The sequence below is a fragment of the Saccopteryx bilineata genome, chromosome 11, assembly GCF_036850765.1.
Source record: "Saccopteryx bilineata isolate mSacBil1 chromosome 11, mSacBil1_pri_phased_curated, whole genome shotgun sequence".
Taxonomy (NCBI): Eukaryota; Metazoa; Chordata; class Mammalia; order Chiroptera; family Emballonuridae; genus Saccopteryx; species Saccopteryx bilineata.
In genome coordinates this window covers 44846565-44872240 of record NC_089500.1, presented here as the reverse complement: position 1 = coordinate 44872240, position 25676 = coordinate 44846565, and the positions used below count along the sequence as shown (strand labels likewise).

General features: G+C 40.3%; 1 protein-coding gene across 3 annotated transcripts in view; it reads left to right on the top strand.

Moving 5' to 3' along the window:
• Positions 1-8960: 8960 nt before the first annotated feature.
• Positions 8961-25676, top strand: part of OSBPL1A (oxysterol binding protein like 1A) — a 264920-nt gene continuing 248204 nt past the window's right edge. The window contains exons 1-3 of one of the 3 annotated variants that reach the window (XM_066246325.1): positions 8961-9177; positions 20082-20214; positions 24963-25085. In XM_066246325.1, coding sequence (XP_066102422.1) covers positions 24965-25085 — 121 coding nt within the window. In that variant the 5' untranslated portion in view covers positions 8961-9177; positions 20082-20214; positions 24963-24964. Of the gene's footprint in view, positions 9178-20081; positions 20247-24962; positions 25086-25676 lie in introns of all 3 variants that reach the window. The other 2 variants (XM_066246324.1, XM_066246326.1) reach the window with 2 other exon arrangements.

Below are 25676 nucleotides of genomic sequence, written 5' to 3'. Positions count from 1 at the left end.
CCTTTCGGTATATCATTTTTTTATACTTAACACAGTCATTAGGGCAGAGAACCAGGTGTTAAATTATTTGAATCCCATCACTGCCTGGGTCTGCGTGTACTAACAATTTCCTAATATGTTCCATCCACTGTAAGACAAAAGGAATAAACTGATGAACAATACTACTCATCTATGAAAATAAAGAGGCGTTTGCAGCACAGTGTGGTAAATGTTAGCACAGAAATAAACACAAGGCAAATTGGAAAGCCTGTAAGAGAATTATTAGATACACATAACCCAGTCATAGGGGGTCATGGATGGCCTTAGGAAAGATGTGATTTCTAACCTCAGACTGGATGAAGCATAAACCTCCACAGAATGAGGAAGCAGGGAAGACAGTTCAGACAGAAATGAGCCAAATATCATATGACCTCACTTATATGTGGAATCTAATGAACACAGTGAACTGAGAAATGGAATAGAAGCAGAGGCGCGGTCACAGGGAGCAGAGGGACAGCTGTCAGAGGGAAGGGGGAGGAGGTGATGGGAGCAAAGAAGGTGAAGGGATTAGCCAAATTATATCTATGTAACACATAGATACAGGCAACAGGACAGCAAACCCCAGGAGGAAAACAGAGAGGGTGGGAGGGAATCAGGAAGGGGGACAGAGTGGGAGCAATGGAAGGCACGTTGTTGGGGGTTGAGGGTGTTATATTGAGTGGTACACATGAATCCATGTAAAAAGAATAAATTTAAAAGTTTATTAATAATAATAAAAATAATAATAAAGGATACAAACAAGCAAGATTAGCCAGGTCCTAAGCTAGCAGAGACTGTGTCAGTGTGGGGAACTGAAAGTTGTTTATAATTGCTCAAGTGTAAAATACTATGGTGATGATAAGAGATGAGTCAAGACATTGTGAGGCTTTAGCAGTTTAAACTACATCTCAAAGCAATGAAAAGACAGCATCGAATTTTAAGCAAGAGAATTATTTGATCAGATTTTAAATTGGAAACCTCTCCTGACTACAAAGTGTAGATTCGGTTTGGGGGGAGTTGGGGAGTGGGTAGGCTGGGGAGAATGGAGGAAAAGAAACATGCGTCCTTGCCACTGAGAAAGAGAGGATAAGGAGGGAAGCAGGTTGCAGTGGGGGGGGGGGGACAGAGGAGAAATTGCCCTTTTAGTTGCACTGAGTTTGATTTATTGGTGTGAGTCAGAAACTCAGGAGTGATGTTGGCATTCGAGTTACAGATTTGTGAGACATGAGCATGCGGAGGGGTGGTAAACAGTGGGAGTAAATGACCTTATCCAGAAAGGGTATGAGGAGAGGTAGAATTTAAGACAGAACGTGCAGCATTAAGGGAAGGGCCAAAGACAGGAGCTTAGGGAACAGAGGGAGAGAAGGGGTCACCAGTGCAGAATGCTGCCAAAAGGTCCAATCAAGTTAGGACTTGTAAGGGCTCATTGGGTTTTGCAACAAGGAATCTTTCGGTGTCCTCAGCAGGACCAGTTTTAGCAGAAGATTGGGAACAGAAGCCAGAGAGAGCGCAGAGGAGAGAATATAGGGGAAATGGAGAGAGGCAGCGTAGACTACTCTCTCAAGCAGTTTAATTCTGAAGGAGGAATGAGGAGGGTTTTCAAAAGATGGCAGAGATTAGAGAACACTTGGGCGGCAGGTACAGTGAGAGCATTTCAAGGTGAAAGAGGGAGAGAGTTGATTAGAGTGAGATGAGGAGAGATTGTGAATATGGTGGGAGGTTCTGGCCCTTGATCAGAGGGTTACCTCTTCTATTTTAACAGAAAAAAAAAAGTAGAAAAAAAGTATGGGTTTAAGTAAGCTTGTCAGTTGGGAGTTAAGAAATCTGGGGGCAGCCCTGGCTAGTTGGCTCAGCGGTAGAGCATCAGCCCATTGTGTGGAAGTCCCGGATTCAATTCCCAGTCAGGGCACACAGGAGAAGCGACCATCTGCTTCTCCATCCTTCCTCTTCCCCCTCCTCTTTTTCTCTCTCTCCCCTCCTGCCTCCCACAGCCATGGCTCATTCGAGCAAGTTGGCCTTGGGCACTGAGGATGGCACCATGGCTTTGCCTCAGGCACTAAAATAGCTTGGTTGCTGAGTAATGGAGCAGTGGACCCAGATGGGCAGAGCATTGCCAGGTAGGGTGCTTGCTGGTGAATCCTGGTAGGGGCTCATGTGAGAGTCTGTCTCTCTGCCTACCTGCCTCCCTGCCTCTCACTTGAAAGAAAGAGGGAAGAAAGAAAGAAAGAAAGAAAGAAAGAAAGAAAGAAAGAAAGAAAGAGGGAGGGAGGGAGGGAAAAAGAGAGAGAAAGAAAGGAAGGAAGAAGAATTCTGGGGGCTTCTCATCTAATGGCTTTTGTGGTTTTGGTAATAATGTAGGGGTGAGTCATCTGTTGAGAGTGTGCAGGGGAGCTGTTGGGGAGGGCTTTGAGAAGAGAAAAGGAAGTGCTGTGAAAGGCAGAAAACAAAGCTCAGTCCTAGAGCCTTTCACTCTCACTCTATTCTTCTTTCTCCCTAGACTATCTCTGCAAGGCTCATGGCTCCAAGTCACCTCTACACAAATGGTCCCAAATTTATAGCTCTAGCTATAAATTTCTGAGCTCTCAACCACTTCTGAGCTCTCAACCATCTAACTGACACCTACACTTGAGTGTCTAAAAGCCTCCTTCGATTACCTACCCCTCCAGCTCCAGCTCAGAATTGTCAGGAAAGGATATGGGCAGAGCTGCAAACTCAGTGTATGTTTAGTTCCATGCATCTGCAGTGTGGTCTACTCTGGGCAAGGCCCTATGCTAGCTTTTATGAGCCCCCAACCCCGTCAGTGTTTCCTATACATTTTCATCTGCTTAACATGTCATTTTGCCCTGGCCTGTTGGCTCAGTGGATAGAACATCGGCCCAGCATGCAGACAACCTGGGTTTGATCCCCGGCCACGGTACACAGGAGAAGTGACCATCTGTTTCTCTTTCCTCTCCCTCTTCCCCTTCTCTTTCTCTTTCCCTCTTGCAGCCAGTGGCTCAATGGGTTCAAGCATCAGCCCCAGACTGGGGTTGCCAGGTGGATCCTGATCGGGGCGCATATGGGAGTCTGTCTCACTATCTCCCCTCCTCTCACTTAAAAAAAAAGTCATTTCTCCAACCATTTCTAAATATCAGATTCTATCCATCTTAATGACTTAACTTTAAAAGCCATCCTTTCTGTAAAGCAGTCACCGATAGCTCCAACCGGAAAACAAAGCAAAACTTTCTTCCTTTCATTATTTATCTGATCTTTTCTTATGGTTCTTTTTATTTTCATTTATTTTAATTTAAAATAATTTTTTCCATTGATGATAGAGAAAGAGAGAAAGGAAGGGAAATATAGGAAAAAAGCATCAACTTGTTCCACTTCGTTGTTTCATTTAATTATATAATCACTGGTTGCTTCTTGTATGTGCCCTGACCAGGGATCAAACCTGTGACCTTAGTGTGGTGGGACAGCACTTTATCAATTGAGCCACCTGGCCAGGGCTCCATTTATTTTTTAAAGTTTTTTATTTATTGATTTGAGAGTGAGAGATAGAGAGAGGGAAAGAAACATTGATTTCTTGTTCCACTTATTTTGCACTCATTGGCTGGTTCTTGTGTGTGCCCTGACCTGGGATTGAGCCACAACCTTGGTGTATGGGGACGATGCTCTAACCAACTGAGCTACTTGTTGGGGCTTTCATTTCTTAATATACCTGCAGTATAATATACTTACAAGCTTTATATTGCCATACTAGGTTGATAAGTTCTTGAAGGAAACGCTGTTATCAGATTCATCTTTTATCTCGGAGCCTAAAACACTGCCTATACATAGTATTCACTAAAAAATCATGTCACTTAATTAATATATATTTACTGACTAATGAATAAATGTATTGATCAATGATGAATGTAAAATTCTGTGCTCTGATAGCCTTTACACGTCATTCCAATCTTCTTTCCATGGGTAATCCTATATATATCGGGGTCGGGAAACTTTTTGGCTGAGAGAGCCATGAACGCCACATATTTTAAAATGTTATTCCATGAGAGACATACAACCACCCATGTACATTACACATTATCCAATAAAAATTTGGTGTTGTCCCAGAGGACAGCTGTGATTGGCTCCAGCCACCCGCAACCATGAACATGAGCCGTAGGTAATACATGAGAATGTTTTATATTTTTAACGTTATTATTTTTTAATTAAAGATTTGTCTGCGAGCCAGATGCAGCCATCAAAAGAGCCACATCTGGCTCACGAGCCATAGGTTCCCAACCCCTGCTATATGTCATAGATATTTGTGGATGTTTTTATCTCTGAGCTCTTGCCCAAATTATTCTCCCACATTTTTATTTTCTTGCTGCATCTATCAAATTTACGATGTTAAAGGTACTCATATCCTGTTTCCTAGAGTTTCCTATCTAAAGCTGAGGCTAAGTGTAAACACCACCACTTCTAAATATCTTCTTTATTCTAGCCCTTACTAATCTAGAATACCCAAGTCCTTTAGAATATACTTTATCTACTGCTTTTGGGTGTTATGGCTTGTCTTTTTTGTTAGTTTTCTTTGTATATTCTGCCTCCCAACTAGATTATAAACTTCATGGGGCCAATAATTTGCATATAAATATGTCACTTTTTTGCTGTGCTTCCTCTCTCCTTTCTCCAAGCTTTCCGTCTTTTCATTTAGTTGAAAAAAATAGTTGACACTAGAGGGCAGTAGAGAGGTCAGATAATACGGATGGGGAAAAGGCTATATATATAAATAGTATAGGTTTAGCAAAGTAATATAACTGGACTCTCTTGGGCTTCATGGAATGGATGTGATTTGCTTAATTCTGGATGTTACATTTTAAGAGAGAAATGTGCAAACTGAATATCAGAATGACATGACCAGTTGGAGCATGAGGACAGGTTGGAGCATCTGGAAATATAAGCCAAGAAAACAAATATTAAGGCAGCTCAGGTTGGTTGTCTAACTTTTTAGAAGAATGGCCTGTGAAAGGGTAGTCAAACTTACTGGGTTCAGCTTCACATTGATAACATACAGGTGAGAGCTGAGTGGAGCCAGCATTTCCCTCAGTAAGAGGAACTTCTAACAGTAATGATGTTGGGCGGTGGGTATTGTGGTTTGAGATGATAGAGGCAGAAAACTTTTCCTCTCTTCCCTTCTAGGTTCTTTGTCTGGTTTAATAATTAAATTGACATAAGACAAATTAACAAGAGAAAAACAAATTTTGTACATACCGGAGTACCGTGAAATATGAGGTAATTGAGGCTTGTATACAGTTCTGAGCTAAGGAAAAGGGGGTGGGGGTCTGGGGCCCCAAAGGGGAGGAAGATAATTCACAGGAAGATGAGAAGAGCAAGTGTTTACAAATGGTAAACAAGTGTCTGCCCGGCCTATACAGATAAGTCTTTCTACTATAAAAAGTTGTCTCTGATAATGGCTTTCTTCCTAGTAGAGGCCCTCTTTCTAAATCTAAATTCTGTTGGGCAGTTAAGGGGGAGGTAGAAGCTCTTCCTGAGTCTGTTAGGTACCGATTGTCTTCAGCTCAAAATAACTTACGTTGCAAATGGCACCGCTCTAGGCTGGTGGAGTCTGTTCTCTGCCAACCTGCACTGTGAAGCGGCCATCCAACCGTCCAGGAATTTTCCAGCGCTCAAAAGGGAGTGAAGGGCAGTGCAAGCTTCCTGAGGCTTCCAAGGAGGGGTAGAGTAATTGTCAGGCACACCGTTTGACAAGATATTTATGGATGAAAAGTGCGGTATATTCAAGATGAATAGAGCTAAGGGCTAAAAGTGGACCTAAAAATATTGCCCAAGTTGCTCATGTCTTATGGGAAAATCTATAAAAGAAAAAGGCCTTGATTGAAAAACAAAAAAAGAGACTGTAATGGGCATTTCTGTGATTGTGGCTGCCCATTATCCATTGCTCCTTCCTCTGGTAATATTAGTACACCAGGATCGTGTGTGCGTCTGTGTGTGTGTGTGTGTGTGTGTGTGTGTGTAGGTGGAGAGCTACCTCTCGTGGGATTATCAGTCAAGCTACCCTGCCTGTAAACCAAAAAGTTTTTCTCCTCCCTTTCTCCCTCTTTTTCTCTGTCTTTTTCTCTTTTACCTCTTCTGAAGAAAGACAAAAGTATAGGAGAGCAAAAATAGTTGGAACATATTCTTTCCCAGTGGTGGAAGCCAGGAAAAACTGTACCCTAGCTCGTCCTACTCAGATCCCTGGGTATGCCCTAGTCCTGCTCTTGCCAGGCCAGATTTTCAGCTGTGTCTTTGATCCTGTGCAATACAGCCCCTATCTGCTTCAGTTAGTATCAGCACAGTGCTTGCAACCAGGACACCACAAAGAGACCTTCCTAAACTTTCTGTGTGAGGACCCAGCAAAATCAATCATTGGTGGAAGGCAGTTGCTTAGACATCTGTGTGTCACACCCCTAAGAAAAGGGGGACAGGCACAGAATTAAATCTAGACAGAAATAATTTGATATCTGAAAACATACCAATTCATGTATTTTAGTTATTAAATAGAGTGTAATGGCACAAATGACAAAAACAATTGATACAGCTTTTATGAGAGAAAAAGCCCAAATACCTCATAGCCTTGATGGTATGGAGTTAATCATCACTATAGTGTTAATATATAGGTGTGGGGGATGGTTAATTTCACCCAACTCAACAATTTATCTGAATTTGCTTGATGACATCTGGCCTATTTTTCAGCATTCCAGGCAGTAATTACCCAAAGTCTCAGTTCATAAAATCCTCCTTTTAATATGATTTAACAAGCCTTTAGCGTGCTCCTGAAGCACTTCTAAGTCACACTGGCACCAGGGGAGTGTTTTTAAAACATGCAATGCAGGAAGTGCATTCTGGAGTGTTTCAGGCTTAAGACAAAACAATGGAGACACAAATACCAGGTACTATATTCTTGAGGGAATCGTATTCTGGAGAGAATTGTTGGGATGTGGGGAGAATAGTGGTAGAGAGCTGTGGGCTTTTAAAGGTTCCTGAAACAAGCAAACAAAAGAATCCTAGGTGGATCCAGTCTGAACCAGGCAATGAGCAAGTCTGATGAAGTGCACTGTACTCTAAAGTTAATTGGACCACAGTAATTTTTCAACTGGGTCAGAAGGCATGGGAATGGTAGGGGAAAGGGTTAGTTATGCCCAAATCTCTTTTCTGTCCACCCAGAGCTTCCATTCCTGTTACTACTTACATGCACTGTAGATAGCGATGCCGTAGTTACTTTAACAGGGTCCATCTGCAAAGTTAAAATTCATAAGCTTAAAGAGTTTGGAGAAAATATTGTTTCAAGAGATTCTATGTCTGCCAAATGTTTCTTAAAATAGAGTATGACGTGACTGGGGATAATATAGTAATTGCTTCGTTTTTTTTAGAATAGCACTGCCCAATATGGTAGCTATCCACATGTGGCTCTAAGTTAAAATGAATTAAAATTTAATAAAATGAAAAATTCAAATCTTTGCTCACACTAGACACATGTGGCTCGTGACTACTATATTGGACAAAATAGAATCACAGAACGTTCCCGTCATTGAAGAAAGCTCCATTGGACAGCAGGGTTCTACAATATCATTTACAAGTTTAAGAGAGTAAATTGACTTAAAAAATGAGGGTAGTGAATTTAGTCAAACTATTGTAGAATGAAGGCTTTTGTGGAATCATATGGAAAATTATTTCAATAGTCAGTTTTAATTTTGGCAGTGAAGATAATTCAGTATCATTAGAAAATAAGTCCTGATATCTCTTCTTTGCGAGGCAAATATGACTGCCTTAGTTATCACTCATTTTGCAGTTGAAGTATTATGCTGGTCAAATGCTTTTTTTTTATTAATAAAAAGATGACGCTTGCCTGGTATACATAGTAGGACTGCTTGTGTTGTCCAAAGATTCTCAGAGATCTGTTACATAACCTGTATCACACGTAATGCAATGATCAGCTGGCCTATATGTTCTCAATATGTTCTAGGCTTAAATTACCTGTAAAACTACTGTAAATCCCTTAAAAATGATACCTACTTATTAATTTTTCATCATAAAAAGAACATGTTGAATGCAAGAGTGTTGAAACATTGTTCATATGCTCAGATTTCCTTTCTCTTTTAGTTATGTATATTTTTAAAAAGTTGTAATTATACTAGAGTTTAAACCTGCACATTATAAACTGTGTTAACTCCATTAGCTAGACCTGTTGGGCATCGAGTCTGAAGAGCTGAACTCTTCATAGATTATATGATGGGGGGAAGAAGTGAAGAAAATTTTGCAAATTCATATCTTCTTAAGCATCCCTCACTCATCTATCTGAGAACTTGGAAAACTGTAAGGCATTTTAAGACCATCATTTGTCATGTGAAAAAAACGGGAGCAGGAAGAAACCAAGGAATGGATAAGTAGAACAACAAATGATAGCTTCCCTTTCTCAGTCTCTTTGGAATTAATGAACTTAAAAAAAAAACCTTAAAAAAAAAAAAAGAAAAAGGGGTGTAGCTAATTTACAATGCCAATTAGGTTCCCAAGGGTAAAGTCACAACCAAAGCAGAAAGAAAACATCTGACCCTCTGGGTGATGTATTTGTTTAATAACAAGTTTCCAGAGTATTAACCCAGAATTTACATTTGCTTCGGCTTGGGGGACTTCCTCTCCCCGCCACAGCTCCTCCACGTCCTCCGGGTAGGGTGTACCCCGTCTTGAGTGTTGGGGGGTAGTGGAGGAGCGCGGAGGCCTGCCCCTCCTCTCAGCCGTTGGCAAAGCCTGGAGCCGGCCTCCGTGGTCCAGGACAGGAGCCGGGCGAGAGCGGGGCGTGCCGTGTCGGGGGCGGGGCCGGCGAGCCGAGCGCGCGCCGGGAGGCCCGCGAGCTGGTCACGTGCTGCACAAGCCCGGCACAAATAATACGAGCGCGGGCGCGCGCACTCGTGGAGCGGGCGGCGCGGAGGGGCGGAGCCGGCACCTCGCCGGACGAGGTCCGGGTACTTTGCACTCCTGGCGCGGGGATCCAGGAGAGCGTCCTTTCGCGGGGCCGCGATTACTGGGGAGAGCGAGCTAGGCGATCTCTGCTTCATCCGACGTAAAGCGAGTAGCGGGAAGCCTGCAGCTGTTACCCTCATCCCAGCAGTTCTGGGAGCCTTGGTGGCCGCGTAGGTCAGTTTCCGAGAGCGGTTCCCGTGCGGGCGGGTTCCACCCTGCCCGGCGCTCGGGGGAGGTCTGTCCGCGCCTGGTGGGGGTGCGTGCTGGTCTCCCGCGAACCTCCGAGGATGGTCACAGTCCTGGCGTTGCGCTGCCGGGCTCCAGGGCAGAGTTCGGCTTCCCGGCGGCCGCTGACTGCTTTAGAGCTGCAAGGAAGTTTGTTGTTAAAAGTAGCAAGATGTTGGCATTTGTTGCACTTACACTTGTGGTGCCAAGACTTCGTGCTGGTGCCACATGCGTTCCTTTCCAAGCCATCAGCTATGTGCTTTGTCGGTACTGTTTCCTCTTAACGTGAGGAGGATTGACTCTCAGTGGAAGTCACGAGCTGTTCATGTGATCATTCTCACAGTGTGCAGCGTGGTTAATTCGACAGGCATGAAAGACGCAAAGGGATTAAGAAATAATATGAAAGATTGCAGCTGCACGATAGAAGGAAGGAGTCATTCACCTGATGGCACTATTGATTGCCAGAGTTGTCCTCATTTTATTAATATTAGTTTTCAGCTGCCAACATCGTCGCTGTATTCAGAACTGTATTGTGAAGTTGAACTGTTGGCATTGCGAAATTAAGTTAATTTATTAAGGCTGTTTGAATGTTGTAAATAATAGCTATTACGCTTTTGTGGGTAGTTGGTAGTATATTGAAATCAGCTTTAAAATCAGTGATGTGTTTTCCCTGAAAACCTCAGCCTTAGCATTTCTGTTGATGTCTTCTGGATATAGAGTTTGGTATATCCTCACTTCTTCAGCCAGCATTTGGAAAGTATTGTTGAATGTTTGCTTCTAACAATGATACAGTAAGTTTTTTTGCATCTAGTGTGGTAGGTATAATTTCTGAATCCCCCAGCTGAAAATTTTTTTTTTTTCATTTTTCTGAAGTTGGAAACAGGGAGAGACAGTCAAACAGACTCCCGCATGCATCCGACCGGGATCCACCCGGCACGCCCACCATGGGGCTGCGCTCTGCCCACCAGGGGGTGATGCTCTGCCCATCCTGGCATCGCCATGTTGCGACCAGAGCCACTCTAGCGCCTGAGACAGAGGCCACAGAGCTGTCCCCAGCGCCCAGGCCATCTTTGCTCCAATGGAGCCTTGGCTGTGGGAGGGGAAGAGAGAGACAGAGAGGAAAGAGGGGGTGGGGGGTGGAGAAGCAAATGGGCGCTTCTCCTATGTGCCCTGGCCGGAATCGAACCCGGGTCCTCCGCACGCTAGGCCGACGCTCTACCGCTGAGCCAACCGGCCAGGGCCCAGCTGAAAATTTATAGATTGTTTTAATTAAAGAATAGTTACAAAATCCAGCCTCTTTTCATTTTCTAGTTCTGAACTATGGACTTTATCTACAATTTATGGGGGAAATGAGTGAAAACTGCCAATAATATTTCTTTTTTAAGAGTTAAATATCTTTGTCTTTTCTCCCAGGCAGAGCAACTCTCCCACAGCATCGAGCAACTGATATTAAAAATAGGAGTTAACGGCTGCAAGTTGAGTAAATTTATCTGAAGCAGTTGTATCTCACTCAGTGTAGGATTTGGCCCAGGTCTGTTTATCAGATGACACTAAGTGTCTCATTGTTCAACAGCAGAAATCTGTAGTGGTGGCTAATCCTTGTCTCTGGAGGCAGCTGTCTTGGCAGATATTATTCCAGTATTTACACCTGTAATTCAGAGCAGGTAGATGTTGTTTCTGTAAAAATATTGCTCCACACGCTCCCCAGTAAAGCAAAGGGAAGTATCTTGTTTAGAACCAACAATTAAGTAGATCGAAGACAGCCAGTTTCTTTAGAGCAGTAATATGGTACAGTGTCTATGAAATAAATTTAAAAATTTCCCCTTGTGTCTCTATTTTACTTAGAGATACATCTGTATCACATTTTTAAGGTGGGACTCTGTTGTGACAGTTTCTTACCTCTTGAAATCAATAGTGAGCTTTTGTACATTATATATTTACTGAGAGAAGTGGCCAGTAGAAAGTAGAAATCAACGTAACTAGTAACACATGGAGGAGAGAGAGGACGGTAGCAAGTTAGTACATGGAGAAATTTGTAGTGGGAACCTTGTCAGTTTTTTTCAAGCCAAACCTGATGGTAATCAGAACTTTTATTGCTAACGAGTAAATTCTTCCCAGCTGTAGAAATAGGTCAGATGTTAGCAGTGTAGGCATCAGCTTATATCAGCTCACCAGAATTCATTTATGAGGTGTCAAAAAAAGATAGCTATTCATTTTGTGATGTCATATACTTAGAGGCTGTTCCTGATTCCTAGAAATGTTGGATTTTTCCTTAACCTGGCTTCATCCACTAATAAGGTGAACAAGTATAAGAAATAATTTTAATGCTGTTAGTAAGAGGTTATACTAGGTCATGTACTGTTTCTGAGTTCTTGGATTCATCATTTGGCAAATAGGAAATGACTATATCATGAAAGTAGTTCCTAAATGTACATTTTCCTTATATGACAATGGAAAGTAACCGCATGTTTTTACTTTGTTTCAAGTTTTCCATTAAAGGGAAATTTCTTATGATATGTAACTGGTCAGTATTATACATTGTTTGGAAAACAGTTTACAAATGTAGAATCAAAATGGGAAACAAAATAAATGAACAAGCAGAACAAAAACAGACTCATAGATACAAAGAATATTTGATGGTTGCCAGATGGGAGGGGGTTGGGGGGTGGTGAAAAAGGTGAAGGGATTAAGAAGTACAAAATGGTAGAAACAGAACAGTCATGGGAATGTAAGGTGCAGCATAGGGAATAGAGTCAACACTTCTAATAACTCTGTATGGGGTCAGATGGGTATGAGACCATCAGGATGATCACTTAGTTACACAATGTCTAATCACTGGGTTGCGCACCTGAAATTAAACTAGACCTTAGCCCAGGGGTCCCCAACCTTTATATAGGGGGCCAGTTCTCTGTCCCTCAAACTGTTGGAGGGCCGGAGTATAAAAAAAACTATGAACAAATCCCTATGCACACTGCACATATCTTATTTTTAAGTAAAAAAACAAAACGGGAACAAATACAATAGTTAAAATAAAGAACAAATAAATTTAAACCAACAAACTGACCAGTATTTCAATGGGAACTATGCTCCTCTCACTGACCACCAATGAAACAGGTGCCCCTTCCAGAAGTGCAGTGGGGGCCGGATAAATGGCCTCAGGGGGCCGCATGTGGCCCGTGGGCCATAGTTTGGGGACCCCTGCCTTAGCCAAAAGATAAGAAGCGGTCCCTGAAACTAATATAATATTGTATGTTAACTGAAATTGAAAGTTTAAAAGTGATTTAAAAAATTTGAACTGTTATTTTTCTTTACTATTCATGCTTAATTTCTACAGAATATAGATTCCAAGAAGAAAATTCTTAAAGTTGATAATAAAGTTCAACAATCAGAGCTATTTCGCCCAAGTACCATAAACTCAAAATATTAAATGTGTCTTTTGAGTTCTTAAACAAAATTTAAATATGTGTTGTTTAAAATTTAAGAAATTTTATCATTAAAGGGTAACATTTAGGTTTATTGTTAGTATTTTTATTATCTAACACTGGATTTATCTAATTTGTGGACTTCTCAGCCCTTTGCTCTTATGGATCCAACCTGTTTTGAAACAGTAGATAATAGCTTTCAGAATCAGGTTCAAATTCAAATCAGGTACATCTAAGGGTTAGCTCTTTGTTGTTGCAACGTCTAAAATGTATAGCCATCTATGGTTTAAAAGTTTCATAAAGCAAAGCCACGAAACATTTAAAGTTCACAGATTTTGATAAACGTTACATTTTCCACTGAATAAAGGAGAAGCTGCGACGACACCAGAGGAGCTGCTGTGCAGGGGCTGACCCTCTGGAGCAGGACTAGCTTCAGTGGGGTGCTGCTGCTCACCTGGTCCATCCCTTGAGTGTGTCTCTCACGGAGGTGGTAGGTTTGTAATCTGGTGTGGTCTGAAACTGTCCACCGGGTACAGTGGATCTGAGGCCTCCTGGGAGGTCAAGGTTAGCCACTGCCTGTGCCCTGCTTGGGCCCCCCGCCCCCGCACTAGCTACAGAGTTGATGTGCAGATGGCTGCTACTTGTGCTGGGCTTGGAGAAGCCTAGGAGAGGCCAAGCTATGAACCATGTACAGGGTGTGCAGAGGCCAGATGCTGCTTGTTTAAGAGATTTTAGGAAAGTCTGAAGTGTGAGGCAAGAGAGGCCATTTGTATGGAAAGGCCACTGGAAATGACTTTGGCCTGCAAGTTGGATGGGGTGGGGTCTCAGGGAATCACATGTGTGGGCTGAACATTGTGAGCCACCTCGATGGAAACTCAGATATGTGCCCACTGCTGGCTCTGGGCGGGGAAAGGCTCAGAGGAACAGTGACCGCTGCCATCACTTATCTGGCAGAAACCTGCTCCCACCGAATTTGCCTTGATGGCGTACAATCCAGTTCCTCCCCAATGTCCCTGGTTCCCTTCAAGCTGCTGTCCCAGAGGGACTGAGTCTGAGTAAGTCTGTGCCCAGGCCCTTTAAAAGAAACTGCCTGGGATTGCAGCCACCCTACTCACTCAGCCATAGTCCTTACTGGTTTTTACAGCCAGAAATTATGGAGACTTCTCTTCCTGACTCTGGAACCCTGAGCTGGGGCCTGGTATGGGACTGGGACCCCTCGCTTCTCATGGGGAGCCTCCACAGATGAGCTATCCCTCCTGACTTTAAACTGCCACACGAGTATGGGACCAGTCCCTTCTGCGTCTCCATCCCTCCTACCAGTTTTGACTGGCTTCTTCTTTATTTTTTATTTATTTATTTATTTATTTATTTATTTATTTATTTATTTTTAATGGGGTGACATCAGTAAATCAAGATACATATATCCAAAGATAACATGTCCAGGTTATCTTGTCGTTCAATTATGTTGCATACCCATCACCCAAAGTCAGATTGTCCTCTGTCACCTTCTCTCTAGTTCTCTTTGTGCCCCTCCCCCTTCCCTCTCCCTCTCCCCTCTCCCTTCTCCCCCCAAAACCACCACACTCTTATCAATGTCTCTTGGTCTCACTTTTATGTCCCATCTATGTATGGAATAATGCAGTTCCTGGTTTTTTCTGATTTACTTATTTCACTCCGTATAATGTTGTCAAGATCCCACCATTTTGCTATAAATGATCCGATGTCATCATTTCTTATGGCTGAGTAGTATTCCATAGTGTATATGTGCCACATCTTCTTTATCCCGTCATCTATTGATGGGCTTTTTGGTTGTTTCCATGTCCTAGCATCAAATTAATGAATGGCTTCTTCTTCAAATCCCTGCATATAGGACTTCCGTTCAGCTAGATTTCACGCAGTTCTGAATGATGGTTGTTCTGTAATCTAGTGTTAATTTTGATGTGGCTGTTGGAGTATTTCTGTACCATGTTTACCTACACTGCCATCTTGACCGGCAATCCCTCAAATTATAAAACAGACCCCTGACAAAAGTTAACAAGTCATGATTGCCCTTTAAATTATATGTAAGGTTGAGGGCCTCCACTAAGATCTCAGAGTTCTTAGGGCTGCAGAATTACCCACTATATTGTATGGGGCGTTAGCGCTGTGGACTAGCAAGTATGGTACTACTTTAATTAGGTAATCTTCAGTGTTTATGAAACAACAAAATATAAATTTGCTTTCCATACAATTTAAAATTAGAAGTCTAGCTTCCTCAGTGGACCTTGGAGGAGAGGAACCATGAGGCAAAATGGTCTCTAGTCTCCCAGTTTTTTGAAGCTCAAAATGTTTTTTGTTTAGTTATTTCCTTGGAAACATTCTCTTGGCCTTTCAAATGTCATTAATTAATCTAACAACAGCTTGGACTTGCAGTTGAAAAAAATATGTAATGTGATCATGAAAATTCCTGTGTGTGCTGATAGGGTTTGGCTCGGATCCATTCTGATCAGCTGCATTAAGGGACTGTGTGTCTTTCTCTTTCAGCTTAAACATCAGAGCACTTTTCTGAAATAAGCGCTTGATTCCAAAGAATGTTTTAAAAAATATGTTTAACATGTGAATTTGGATTCTTTCATTTTGCATTATTTCTAAAGGTAACTGTTAATTACAGATATTAATAGTTTATAAATTAGAGATACATCAAATTAAAGAAGTAGTGATAATCTTGAATCACCCTAGTGTGTATTTTTAAAATTTCTCTTTTTTATATTATTTCCTGTGACTTACAAAAAAAACTTTATTAATTTTCTTTTTGTGATTAATTAAAGGTGTACCACTCAAAACAAATGTGTTGCTGTTAAGCCTTCCTGTAGGGAAGCTTGATTGCTTTGTTCTTGAAGAACTTAAGTCCTCATTCATTCATTCATCCATTTCCCCATCTGTCCATTTAATGAATATTTGATTTCTTGCTGTGTTTTAAGCAGCTTGCTAGGTACTAGGATTATAGTGGAGAACATAATAGACGTGGAACCCATTTTCAAATCCAGTTCACAGTATAGTGTGACAGGAGGCAAAAGACAGTTGTGAGGGTTTATATTGTAAAAGGGATCTAGTTGAGGGTGAGGGTGAGGAGGGCAAGTCAAAACTCTTTTTTTTTTTTTTTTTTTTTTTTTTTCATCTTTTCGAAGCTGGAAACGGGGAGGCAGTCAGACAGACTCCTGCATGCACCCAATCGGGATCCATCTGCATGCCCACCAGGGGGCAATGCTCTGCCCCTCTGGGGCGTCGCTCTGTTGCATCCAGAGCCATTCCAGAGCCTGAGGCAGAGGCCACAGAGCCATCCTCAGCGCCTGGGCCATCTTTGCTCCAATGTAGCCTCAGCTGCGGGAGGGGAAGAGAGAGACAGAGAGGAAGGAGAGGAGGAGGGATGGAGAAGCAGATGGGCGCTTCTTCTGTGTGCCCTGGCCAGGAATCGAACCCGGGACTCCCGCACGCCAGGCCGACGCTCCACCACTGAGCCAACCGGCCCAAGTCAGACCTCTTGAGAAATGTGGGTAGTAGTTTGTATACTTGTCTTCCTTACAGTATAAGTTCTCCTAGCAGGAGGTCTGGATTTATTAATGTGTCATTAGAGTTTCTGACAGTACCTGGAATGTGGCAGGCTCTCAATTAAGTGTTTATTGATTCATCTCCTTGCATGGTAGTAGAGATAGGGAAGGCAATGGTACAGCAGGTCCTTAAGTAATGTTTTATTATAACAGTGAGATGCCGAGGAGCTTAACTCTTGTTTATATTGATTATCCTATGGTACAGTTGGTTGTGTTATATGTCATTTCTTTAAAGTCACAGAACCTATCTACAACATTGACCTGGTGGTGATGGGGAAACAGCAGCTTGTTAAGGCTGTCACATTGGACACCTTCCCAGCTCCTGCTGGCTACCTACGTGCCCACCTAAGGAATAGGGTTTTACATACTAATGGATATTTAGAGAATTCAGGTCTGTATAGACAATCGAGGACCTTTAGTTATGCTGGTTCTAGAATGAAGAAAGAAATTATGATGAATGTTTTCATGCCTTGGTTTAGTACACTTTCTTAGTAATTTTTTTGTAGCATAGCTGAAAGGAACTTTAAGATCATTTTATCCTACTGGTATCATTTTAGGATGTTTACTTGGTTTTTCAATTACAGGTATTTTTGGAGTTGAGGGTTGTCTTTTTATCTCTGTGTTTATAGTGTCTTTCAATGAGCAGAATTTTAAACTTTTCATGATATTCAGTTTATTTTTTTGTTGTTGTTATCTATGCTTTTGGTGTTTTATCCAGGAAGTCATTGCCAAATTCAATGTCATAAAGCTTTTGTCCTACCTTCTAAGATTTTTATTGTTTTAAGGGTTTACATTTAGGTCTTCCATCTGTTTAATGTTTATGTCATATGGTGTTATGTAAGGGTCCAACTCTATTCTTTTATGTATGAATACCCAGTTTTTCCAGCATCGTTTGTTGAAAAGGTACCTTTACTCCATTGAATGGTCTTGTCACGCTTGTCAAAAATCATTTGACTGTATATGTGAGGGTAGTCTATTCCATTGGTCTATATGTTTGTTTTTATACCAGTACCAAACTGTTTTGATTACTGTAGCTTTGTGGTAAGTTCTGAAATCAGAAAATTGTGTCTTCCAGCTTTGTTTTTCTAGCTAAAGATTGTTTGACTATTTGAGGTCCTTTGAAATTCCATATGAATTTTGAGATGGGTTTCTCTATTTCTGCAGAACACATTGTTGGGATTTCGATAGGGATTGTAGTGAATCGGTGACTAGCTTTGGAGAGTGTGGACATTTTAACAATGTAAGTCTTCCAATCTGTGGCTATGGGATGTGTTCCTATTTATTTGTTGTTATTGTTTTCTTTCAGCAGAACTTGTTTGTTTGCTTGTTTTTTCTTTTTCTGAGGGTGGAGGTTTTACCTATATATCAAAGGATGAACAGGAAGAGGGCCTAAGGTTAGAGCAGTAGGAGAAAGGCACAATGTTGAATAAGGTGCCTCAGAACTGTCTCTGTGTCGTTGAGTGACAGCTGCCAGTGGCACAGTCTCAGGGCAGCAGTGCCCCCAGGGGTTTTCTTTCAGCACCAGCCACCAAATCTTGGCCCCACTGCAAGGGGGGGAGAGGGAGAGGACTTGTGAAAGTGCTACTTTTGTAGTTTTTATTGTACAGATTTTCCACCTCTTTTGTTAATTAGTATTTTGTTCTTTTTTGATTCTATTGTAAACCAAATTGTTTTGGCAATTTTCTTTTTAGATTGTTTGTTAGTGTATAGAAATGCAACTAATTTTTCTTAACTTTGTATCCTGCTACTTTTCTGAATTCATTTGTTGTTTATAATAGTTTTTTGTGGAATCTTTAGGGTTTTTTGCATTTAAGATTATATCATCTGCAAGCACAGATAATTTTACCTTTTCCTTTACAACTTGGTTGCCTTTTATTTATTTTTCTTGACTAGTTTCTCTGACTAGAACTTCAGTAGTACATAGAATAAAAGTAGTGAAAGCAGGCTCTGGCTGGTTAGCTCAGTCAGTTAGGAGTATCGTCGAGTGTCATCTTGGAACACCGAGGTTGGGGTTTGATCCCTGGTCAGGGCACATACGGGAAGTGACCAGTGAATGCATAAGTAGAACAACAAATGAATGCATCTTTCTCTCTCCTCCCTTTCCTCTCTGTCTGTCTAAAATCAATTAAAAAATAAAGCAGTGAAAGCAGACATCCTTGCCTGTTCCTGATCTTAGAGGAAAAGCTTTTAGTCTTTCACCATTTATATGATAGAGTTTGTCATACAAGGCTTCTATTATATTGATATTGTTTCCTTATATTCCTAATTTTTGAGTGTTTTTATAATGAAAGTTGTTGAATTTTGTCAAATGCTTTTACTGCATCAGTTGAGATGACTTTTTTTCCCCCTTCATTTTTTGAGGTGGTGTATTACCTTGATTTTTGTTTGTCGAGCCATCTTGTATTCCAGGAATAAATCCCACTCATGATGTGTAAGCCTTTTTAATACGCTGCCAAATTTGAATTACTCATATTTTGTTGAGAATTTTTGCATCAGTGTTTATAAGGGATATCGATCTTTAGTTTTCTTCTAGTGTTTTTGGCTTTGGTATCAGGGTGATGCTGGCCTCATGGGGGGGATGAATTGAAAAGTATTCTGTCCACTTCAGTATTTTGGAACTGTTTGGAAAGGATTGGTAATAGTTCTTTAAATGTTTGGTAGAATTAACCAGTGAAGCCATTGGGTCCCAGTCTTATCTTTGTCAGAAGATTTTTGGTTACTGATTCAATCTCCTTACTAAATATAGGTCTGTTCAGATTTTCTGTATTTTCGTGAGTTGGTCTTAGTAGGTTTTTTTGTTTCTACGAATATGTCTCTTTTATCTAGGTTATTAATTTCTTGGCATATAGTAGTTCATAGTATTCCATAAAATTTTTATTTCTTAGAACTAACTTACAGTGATGTCCTTGTGTTTATTTCTGATTTTAGTGATTTGAATTTTTTTTCTTAGTTTAGTTAAAGATTTGTCAGTTTTCTTGACTTTTTCAAAGAACAACTTTTGGTTTTATTTGTGTTTCTCTATTGTTTTTCTCTTCTCTATTATGTTTATCTCTGATTTAATCTTTGTTATATTTTCCTTCTATCTTTGGGTTCAGTTTATTCTTTTTTCTTTTTCTAGTTCCTTAAGTTGTAAAGTTAGGTTTGTGTTTTGAGATCTTTCTTTTTTTTAAATGAGAGGAGGGCAGGTACATAGACTCCTGCATGCACTCTGATTGGGATCCACCTGGCAACCCCTGTCTGGGGCTGATACATGAATCAGCTGAGCTATTTTTAGCACCTGAGGCCAATGCTTGGACCAACTGAGCTATCCTCAGTGCCTGGGCCCAGTGGTCCAACCAGTTGAGCCACTGGCTGTGGTAGGGGAAGTGGGAGAAAAGGTAGAGAGTGACGGGGAGAGAAGCAGATGGTTGCTTCTCTTGTGTGCCTTGACCAGGAATTGAACCCAGGACATCCATATGCTGGGATGGCGCTCTATCCACTAGCCAACCAGCCAGCGCTTCTTGTTTTTTAATGTAAGCATTTTTGCTATAAATTTCCCCTTTAGCACTACTTTTGCTGTACTTCACAAGTTTTTTTAGTTTTCATTTGTCTCTAAACATATTTTAATTCCCCTGTGATTTCTTTTTTCACCCTTTAGTTGTTTAATTTTCATGGTATTGTTATTCCTGCTCTCTTTTGGTTACTATTTGCATGGAATGTCTTTTTTCATCATTGCACTTTTTTATTTTTTAGCAAGAGAGATAGGGAGACAGACAGAAAGGAAGGGAAAGAGATGGGAAGCATCAACTTGTAGTTGTGTCATTTTAGTTGTTAATTGATTGATTCTCATATGTGCCTTAACCAGGGGGCTCCAGCTGAGCCAATGACCTTAGGCTCAAGCCAGTGATCTTGGGCTTCAACCCAGTGACCATGGCTGTGGACAAGGCCCACCGGGGGTGAGGACGACGGAGACGCAGAGACCCGACTCCGGAGACCAGGTTCAGTGACGCAGATTCGATTTATTCAGAAAGTAAGCTAGCGCCTGACCTGTGGTGGCGCAGTGGATAAAGCATCCACCTGGAAATGCTGAGGTTGCTGGTTCGAAACCCTGGGCTTGCCTGGTCAAGGCATATATGGGAGTTGATGCTTCCAGCTCCTCCCCCCTGTCTCTCTCTCCTCTCTAAAATGAATAAATAAAAATTAAAAAAAAATTAAAAAAAAAAGGAAGCTAGCTTATATACACAGGTTCAGCCATAGGGTGTTACAGCATGTCCTTCACAGCCAGTGGCTGAAAAGGCCAGGGAACTGCCTGGTTGGTGCTGAGTTACTTCCTTACAGCAGGCGAGCTCCCTCCTGGGTGTGCCTAGGAAGGTTTCAGGTGCTGGAGTGTTCTCACAGCATTGCATCAGCCACAGCTGCTAGGAATGCACTCTGTGCTCTACCTACACATGGGATCATGTCTTTGTTTCCACATGCAAGATGGCAACTCCACGCTCAGGCTGGTGAGCCTGTGCTCAAGCCAGTGACCTCAGGGTTTCGAATCTGGGTCCTCAGCACCTCAAGTTGATGCTCTATCCACTGTGCCATCACTGGTCAGACTCATCCTTGTACTTTCAACGTACTGGTGTTTATGGATTTCGTGCATATATAACTGCTCTCAAAAATTAGAGGATCAGGGAACGTGCAGATACTCCCGTACTTTTAACCTTTTGTATAGTGCATTTTCACCAATGAAATAAAAGTTGATTTTGCATCTCATTTGCATAATAGAACAACTTTCTTTGACTTGTCGTTTGCTTATCTGATGTTCCTGTTTAATAAAAAAAATCAAATCCTTTTTTTAGTTGCTTCATATTGATTTTGAAATATACCCTAATTTTTGTGAGCAGTATATTTGGATCATGTGTTTTTATCCAATCTTCCAATCTCTATCTTTAATTGGAGAGTTTACTCCATTTACATTTAAAGTAATTACTGATCAGGAGGACTTCTGTCATTTTACTATTTGTTTTTATATGCCTTATCAACGTTTTTGTTCCTCATTTTCTATATTACTGTCATTTAGTTGATTTTTGTGTACTGAAATGTTTAAATGTCTTTATACATTCTATAGCTATTTTCTTTGTGGTTACAATGTGCCTTACTTTCAACATCCTAAAAGTGACCAGAGTTTGAATTCATACCAGCTTAAATTCAATAACATAAGAACAAAAACAAACAAAAAGAAAACCTGTATTTATTTACAGCTCCACCCCACTTGTTTTGGTGATTGATGTCACAAAATTTTATCTCTATGCACTATATGTCCCAAACCATAAACCAATAATTCTTCTAAATGCATTAGTCTCCTAAATTAGCTCACAATATTTGGAGTTACAAACTGCTGTTATAATAATATTAGCTTTTAGGCTGTCAATGTAAGAAATGTTCAAACCTGTAGAGAATTTTTTAGTTTATTTGAGCCAAACCAATGACATTGCTAGGAAACAAGACCTTAAATGCTCCAGAGAATGTCAATTTTGCAGGTTTTAAAAAAATAGACACATTTGGAATTAAGGAGGGAACATAAAATTACATGAAGGTGGGAGAATGCAAGGTCCAGGATAGTTACAAGTATGTGCTCCCTTGAGGGTGTGATGCCTTTGAGGGGTTTGGAAAAAGAGTACTATTTCTGGCATTTCGAGGGTATGTTAACCTAGATACACAAGAACAATAGGGCTGGCTGAAAAATCTATTTCTAAAGAAGTTATAGGCCTGAGCATGACTGCCTACCATGATCTGTCAAGTTAGGAATTTATGATCAGTTCACCTTGTGAGATTCCTTTCAGTGAGATTTAGTCCATTGCTCCCTTCTTGTTCACAAGACTAATTTTTTTTTCCCATTAACTGTATCAGTTTCTTAAATCATATAGAAAACAAAAAGTACAGTTAACAGCTAGTGTTATAGTAATACCAGCTTAATAATTGCCCAGGTATTTACCTTTATTGACATCTTTGTTTCTCCATATGGCTTGGAGTTACCGTCTAGTGACCTTTCGCTTGACCGTGCAGGACTCCCTCTTGAGCGTTTCTCTCTAGAGCAGGTCTAGTGGTAATGAGCTTTCTCAGGTTTTGTTTTTCTGGGACTGTTAATTTTTCTCACATTTTGAAGGACATTTTTGCTGAATATAGGATTTTGGGGTTGACAGTTTTTTTTTTCTTTTGAATATAGCACTTGAATATACAAGCCCACTATCACCTGGCTTCCAAAGTTTCTCATAAGAAATCTGCCCATAATCTGAGAATCCCTTGTATGTGATGATTCATTTCTTTCTTGCTGCTTTCAAGATTCTTTCTTAGTTTTAAAATTTGATTATAATGTATCTCACTGTGGGTCTTTTTGAGTTCAGTCTACTTAGAGTTTGTTGAGATTCTTGGATGTGTATATTCATGCCTTTTTTCATACTTGTGAAGTTTCAGCCATTATTTTCTCAAATATTTTCTCTCTGATCCTACCTCTCTTTGTCTGGGATTCCCACCATGCATATATATATATATATATATATATATATATATATATATTCCTCTTAATGGTGTCTCAGAGGTCCCTTAGGCTCTGCTTACTTTTCTTTAATCCTTTTTTATTTTCAGATTTAATAATTTCCATTGTCCTGTTTTCACATTTGCTGCTTTGTCTACCTTTGAATTCCTTCAGTAAAATTTTTATTTCGGTCATAGTATTTTCAGCTCTAGGATTTATTTTTTGGTTTCTTTTTAGGTCTTTTTATTGATATTCCCATTTTGTTTATATGTTATTTTCTTGACTTTCTCCACATTTTCCTTTAGTTCTCTGAGCATCTTTAAGATGGTTATTTTAAAGTCTTTTTCTAGTATATCTGCCATTAGATCTTTTTCGGGGACAGTTTTTGTTGAGTTGTTTTCTTTTGAATGGGCCATACTTTCTTGTATCCTTTTTTCGCCTTGTGATTTTTTTTTCTTTTGTCAAAAACTGGACATTTGAATAATATGTGGTAACTCTTGAAAATCATATCCTCTTCCTATCCAAGATTTTCTAATTTTTGTTTGTTGTTTCTAGTTTTTCATTTTATTTATTTATTGATCTAGTCTATCTTTCTGCTGAGGGTAAGCTTGAGGTATAAATTTAAGGTCTATGTAGTTTTTTTCTTGAGACTTTATCTAGGTGTGTGAGCAGTCACATTCTAATTTTTCCCCTATGTACAGTTTTTTTTGAGTGTCCTAATCTTTAAAGTTTGGTGTTTAGAAGGGGGAAATAAGAACAATGGAAGTGGTAATAAAGAGGTCTCGGGCCCTTCAAATTGCTTGGAAGATACTTAGGGGGAGGGGGAGGAGCTAGGCTGCCCCTTCTTGGTCTGCTCCTCTGTGATAGCAGAAGCAGCAATTGTTGATCAGAGCACAGATCTCTGGTGCTTGGAGGAAAGGGTCCTTCTCTCAATCCTGCCTCCGTCCGGTTGCTCCAGGGACCCTCTGTAGCTGCCAGCCATGTAGCTGGGGTTGGAGGATGCATAGTTAAGCTAAGAGCTGAAATTAGCCTACGTTAACCACAGTTTACCTTCTAAAAATTTTCTTGATAGTTGTAAGCCTTCAGTATATTCTAGAATTTCTAGAAAAGTTTTCACCAAATTCTCCCAGTGCATTTGTTATCTTATTGGACAGAAAGATTCTTGGTGCTCTACACTGTTATCTTTCTAGAATTTTCCTCAGTGTTTGTGTATTAGGAAATTTAAAAAATACTATCAAATAGTTGCCTCTCCCCTGCAACATAAGAAAAATTGTATACATTTACATTTTAGTTTACATTAATTTTTTAGTTTTACAGAAGGAGGCTGGAATGAGAAGTATCAACCCATAGTTGCTTCATTTTAGTTGTTCATTGCTTGCTTATTGTATGTGCCTTGACTGGGCAAGCCTGGGGTTTCAGACCCACAACTTCAGCATTCCAGGTCAACTCTTTATCCACTGCGTCACCACAGGCCAGGCTCTATGCATTTACATTTACATGAACTGTTTATCAGAGTGCACATTGCCTGTCCTCCATGCAAGCATTGAATGTGTTTAATCCTTTTTTTTTTTTTTTTTTTGGCTAATCTGGTAGGCAAAAAAATGTATCATTTGTGTTTATTTGTATTTATTTGATTATTAGTAAAAATATATTTTGGGAATTTCTGTTCATAACAGTTTGACATAAATGCTTTATCTTTCTTTGTAGTCCTCTGTATTTGTTTTGGAGTTTGGAAGAAAATATGAAAAAAAAATTTATTTGTAATGGCCACTTCAGAGTCCTTATCAAAAGTTATTTTTTGTATTCAGAAATTTTTTGCACAGATTTTGTATGTGTTAATTTGCGTTTCAGCCTTTAATATTTTTATTTGAATGGCCATATTTTAATTTATGTCTAGTAATTGTTGTAATAATAACTATTTGCCAAAGGCCTGTATGTGACCGAATACAGAATGCTTTTATAGGTGTAGTCTTATAATAGCTCATGGAATTGGATGTATCTTGCAGATGAGGAAACAGGCTTTGATAGATTAAGAAACTTGCCCAAATGTCTTGCGCATTTCTTCAGTAATAATGCAGAGGGCAAGCTGTCCGGGTCCAGCTCTGGCCCTGCAACTGATTTATTAAATTAGTTGTGTCTAGCTGCAAAATAAAGATAATTCTTTTAACAGGTAATATCTAAAAGCTGTTTATGTTTTTAAATCAAAGCAATTTTTTTTAAACATAGCAATGAATACAGAAGCAGAACAACAGCTTCTCCATCATGCCAGGAATGGCCATGCTGAGGAAGTACGGCAGCTATTAGAGACCATGGAAAAGAATGAAGTAATTGCTGACATTAATTGCAAAGGTAAGCTTTGAATGAATTTTTCACTTTCTCTTTTACTACCTATACACCCTCTCTTATGTACTAATCTGTCGTTCATGTTGTATTAATCTTTCTGATATTGCTTGTAATAAATTTCCATCTCTTATCCTGGAAAACACCCCCATAAGAGAGGTAAAATGTCTGTCCCACTTCCTTCTCAGTCAGAGAAATTGAGATCTAGTCTTAAAATTGTTGTGGATAGTAAACCTTATAGCTCCAAGCGTGACCCTGAGATGCATGCTATGGCAATTTGTTCTTCTACTGTAATTGAATTAGCAGATTTGAGTGTTTGCTCTATGCCTAGCAAGTCATATGAAGTACCTTACAAGATGGTGTCAGTCAGTATCTCTTCCCTCACTGAGTCTAGGCTAGTAATGTATCAGACTAGACTATATCACATATATGTCTCAGAATATGGAAGTGTAGGGTATCATGAGACCTCCTAGGAGAGGTATGTAACTGGAACTTGAAGGGTTAGTTCCTTGGAGGAAATGATTCTAAGGTGATATGTAGGGGGTCCTCAGGTTATGACAGTCTCGACATATGACGTTTCGAGTTTATGATGCTCTCTCC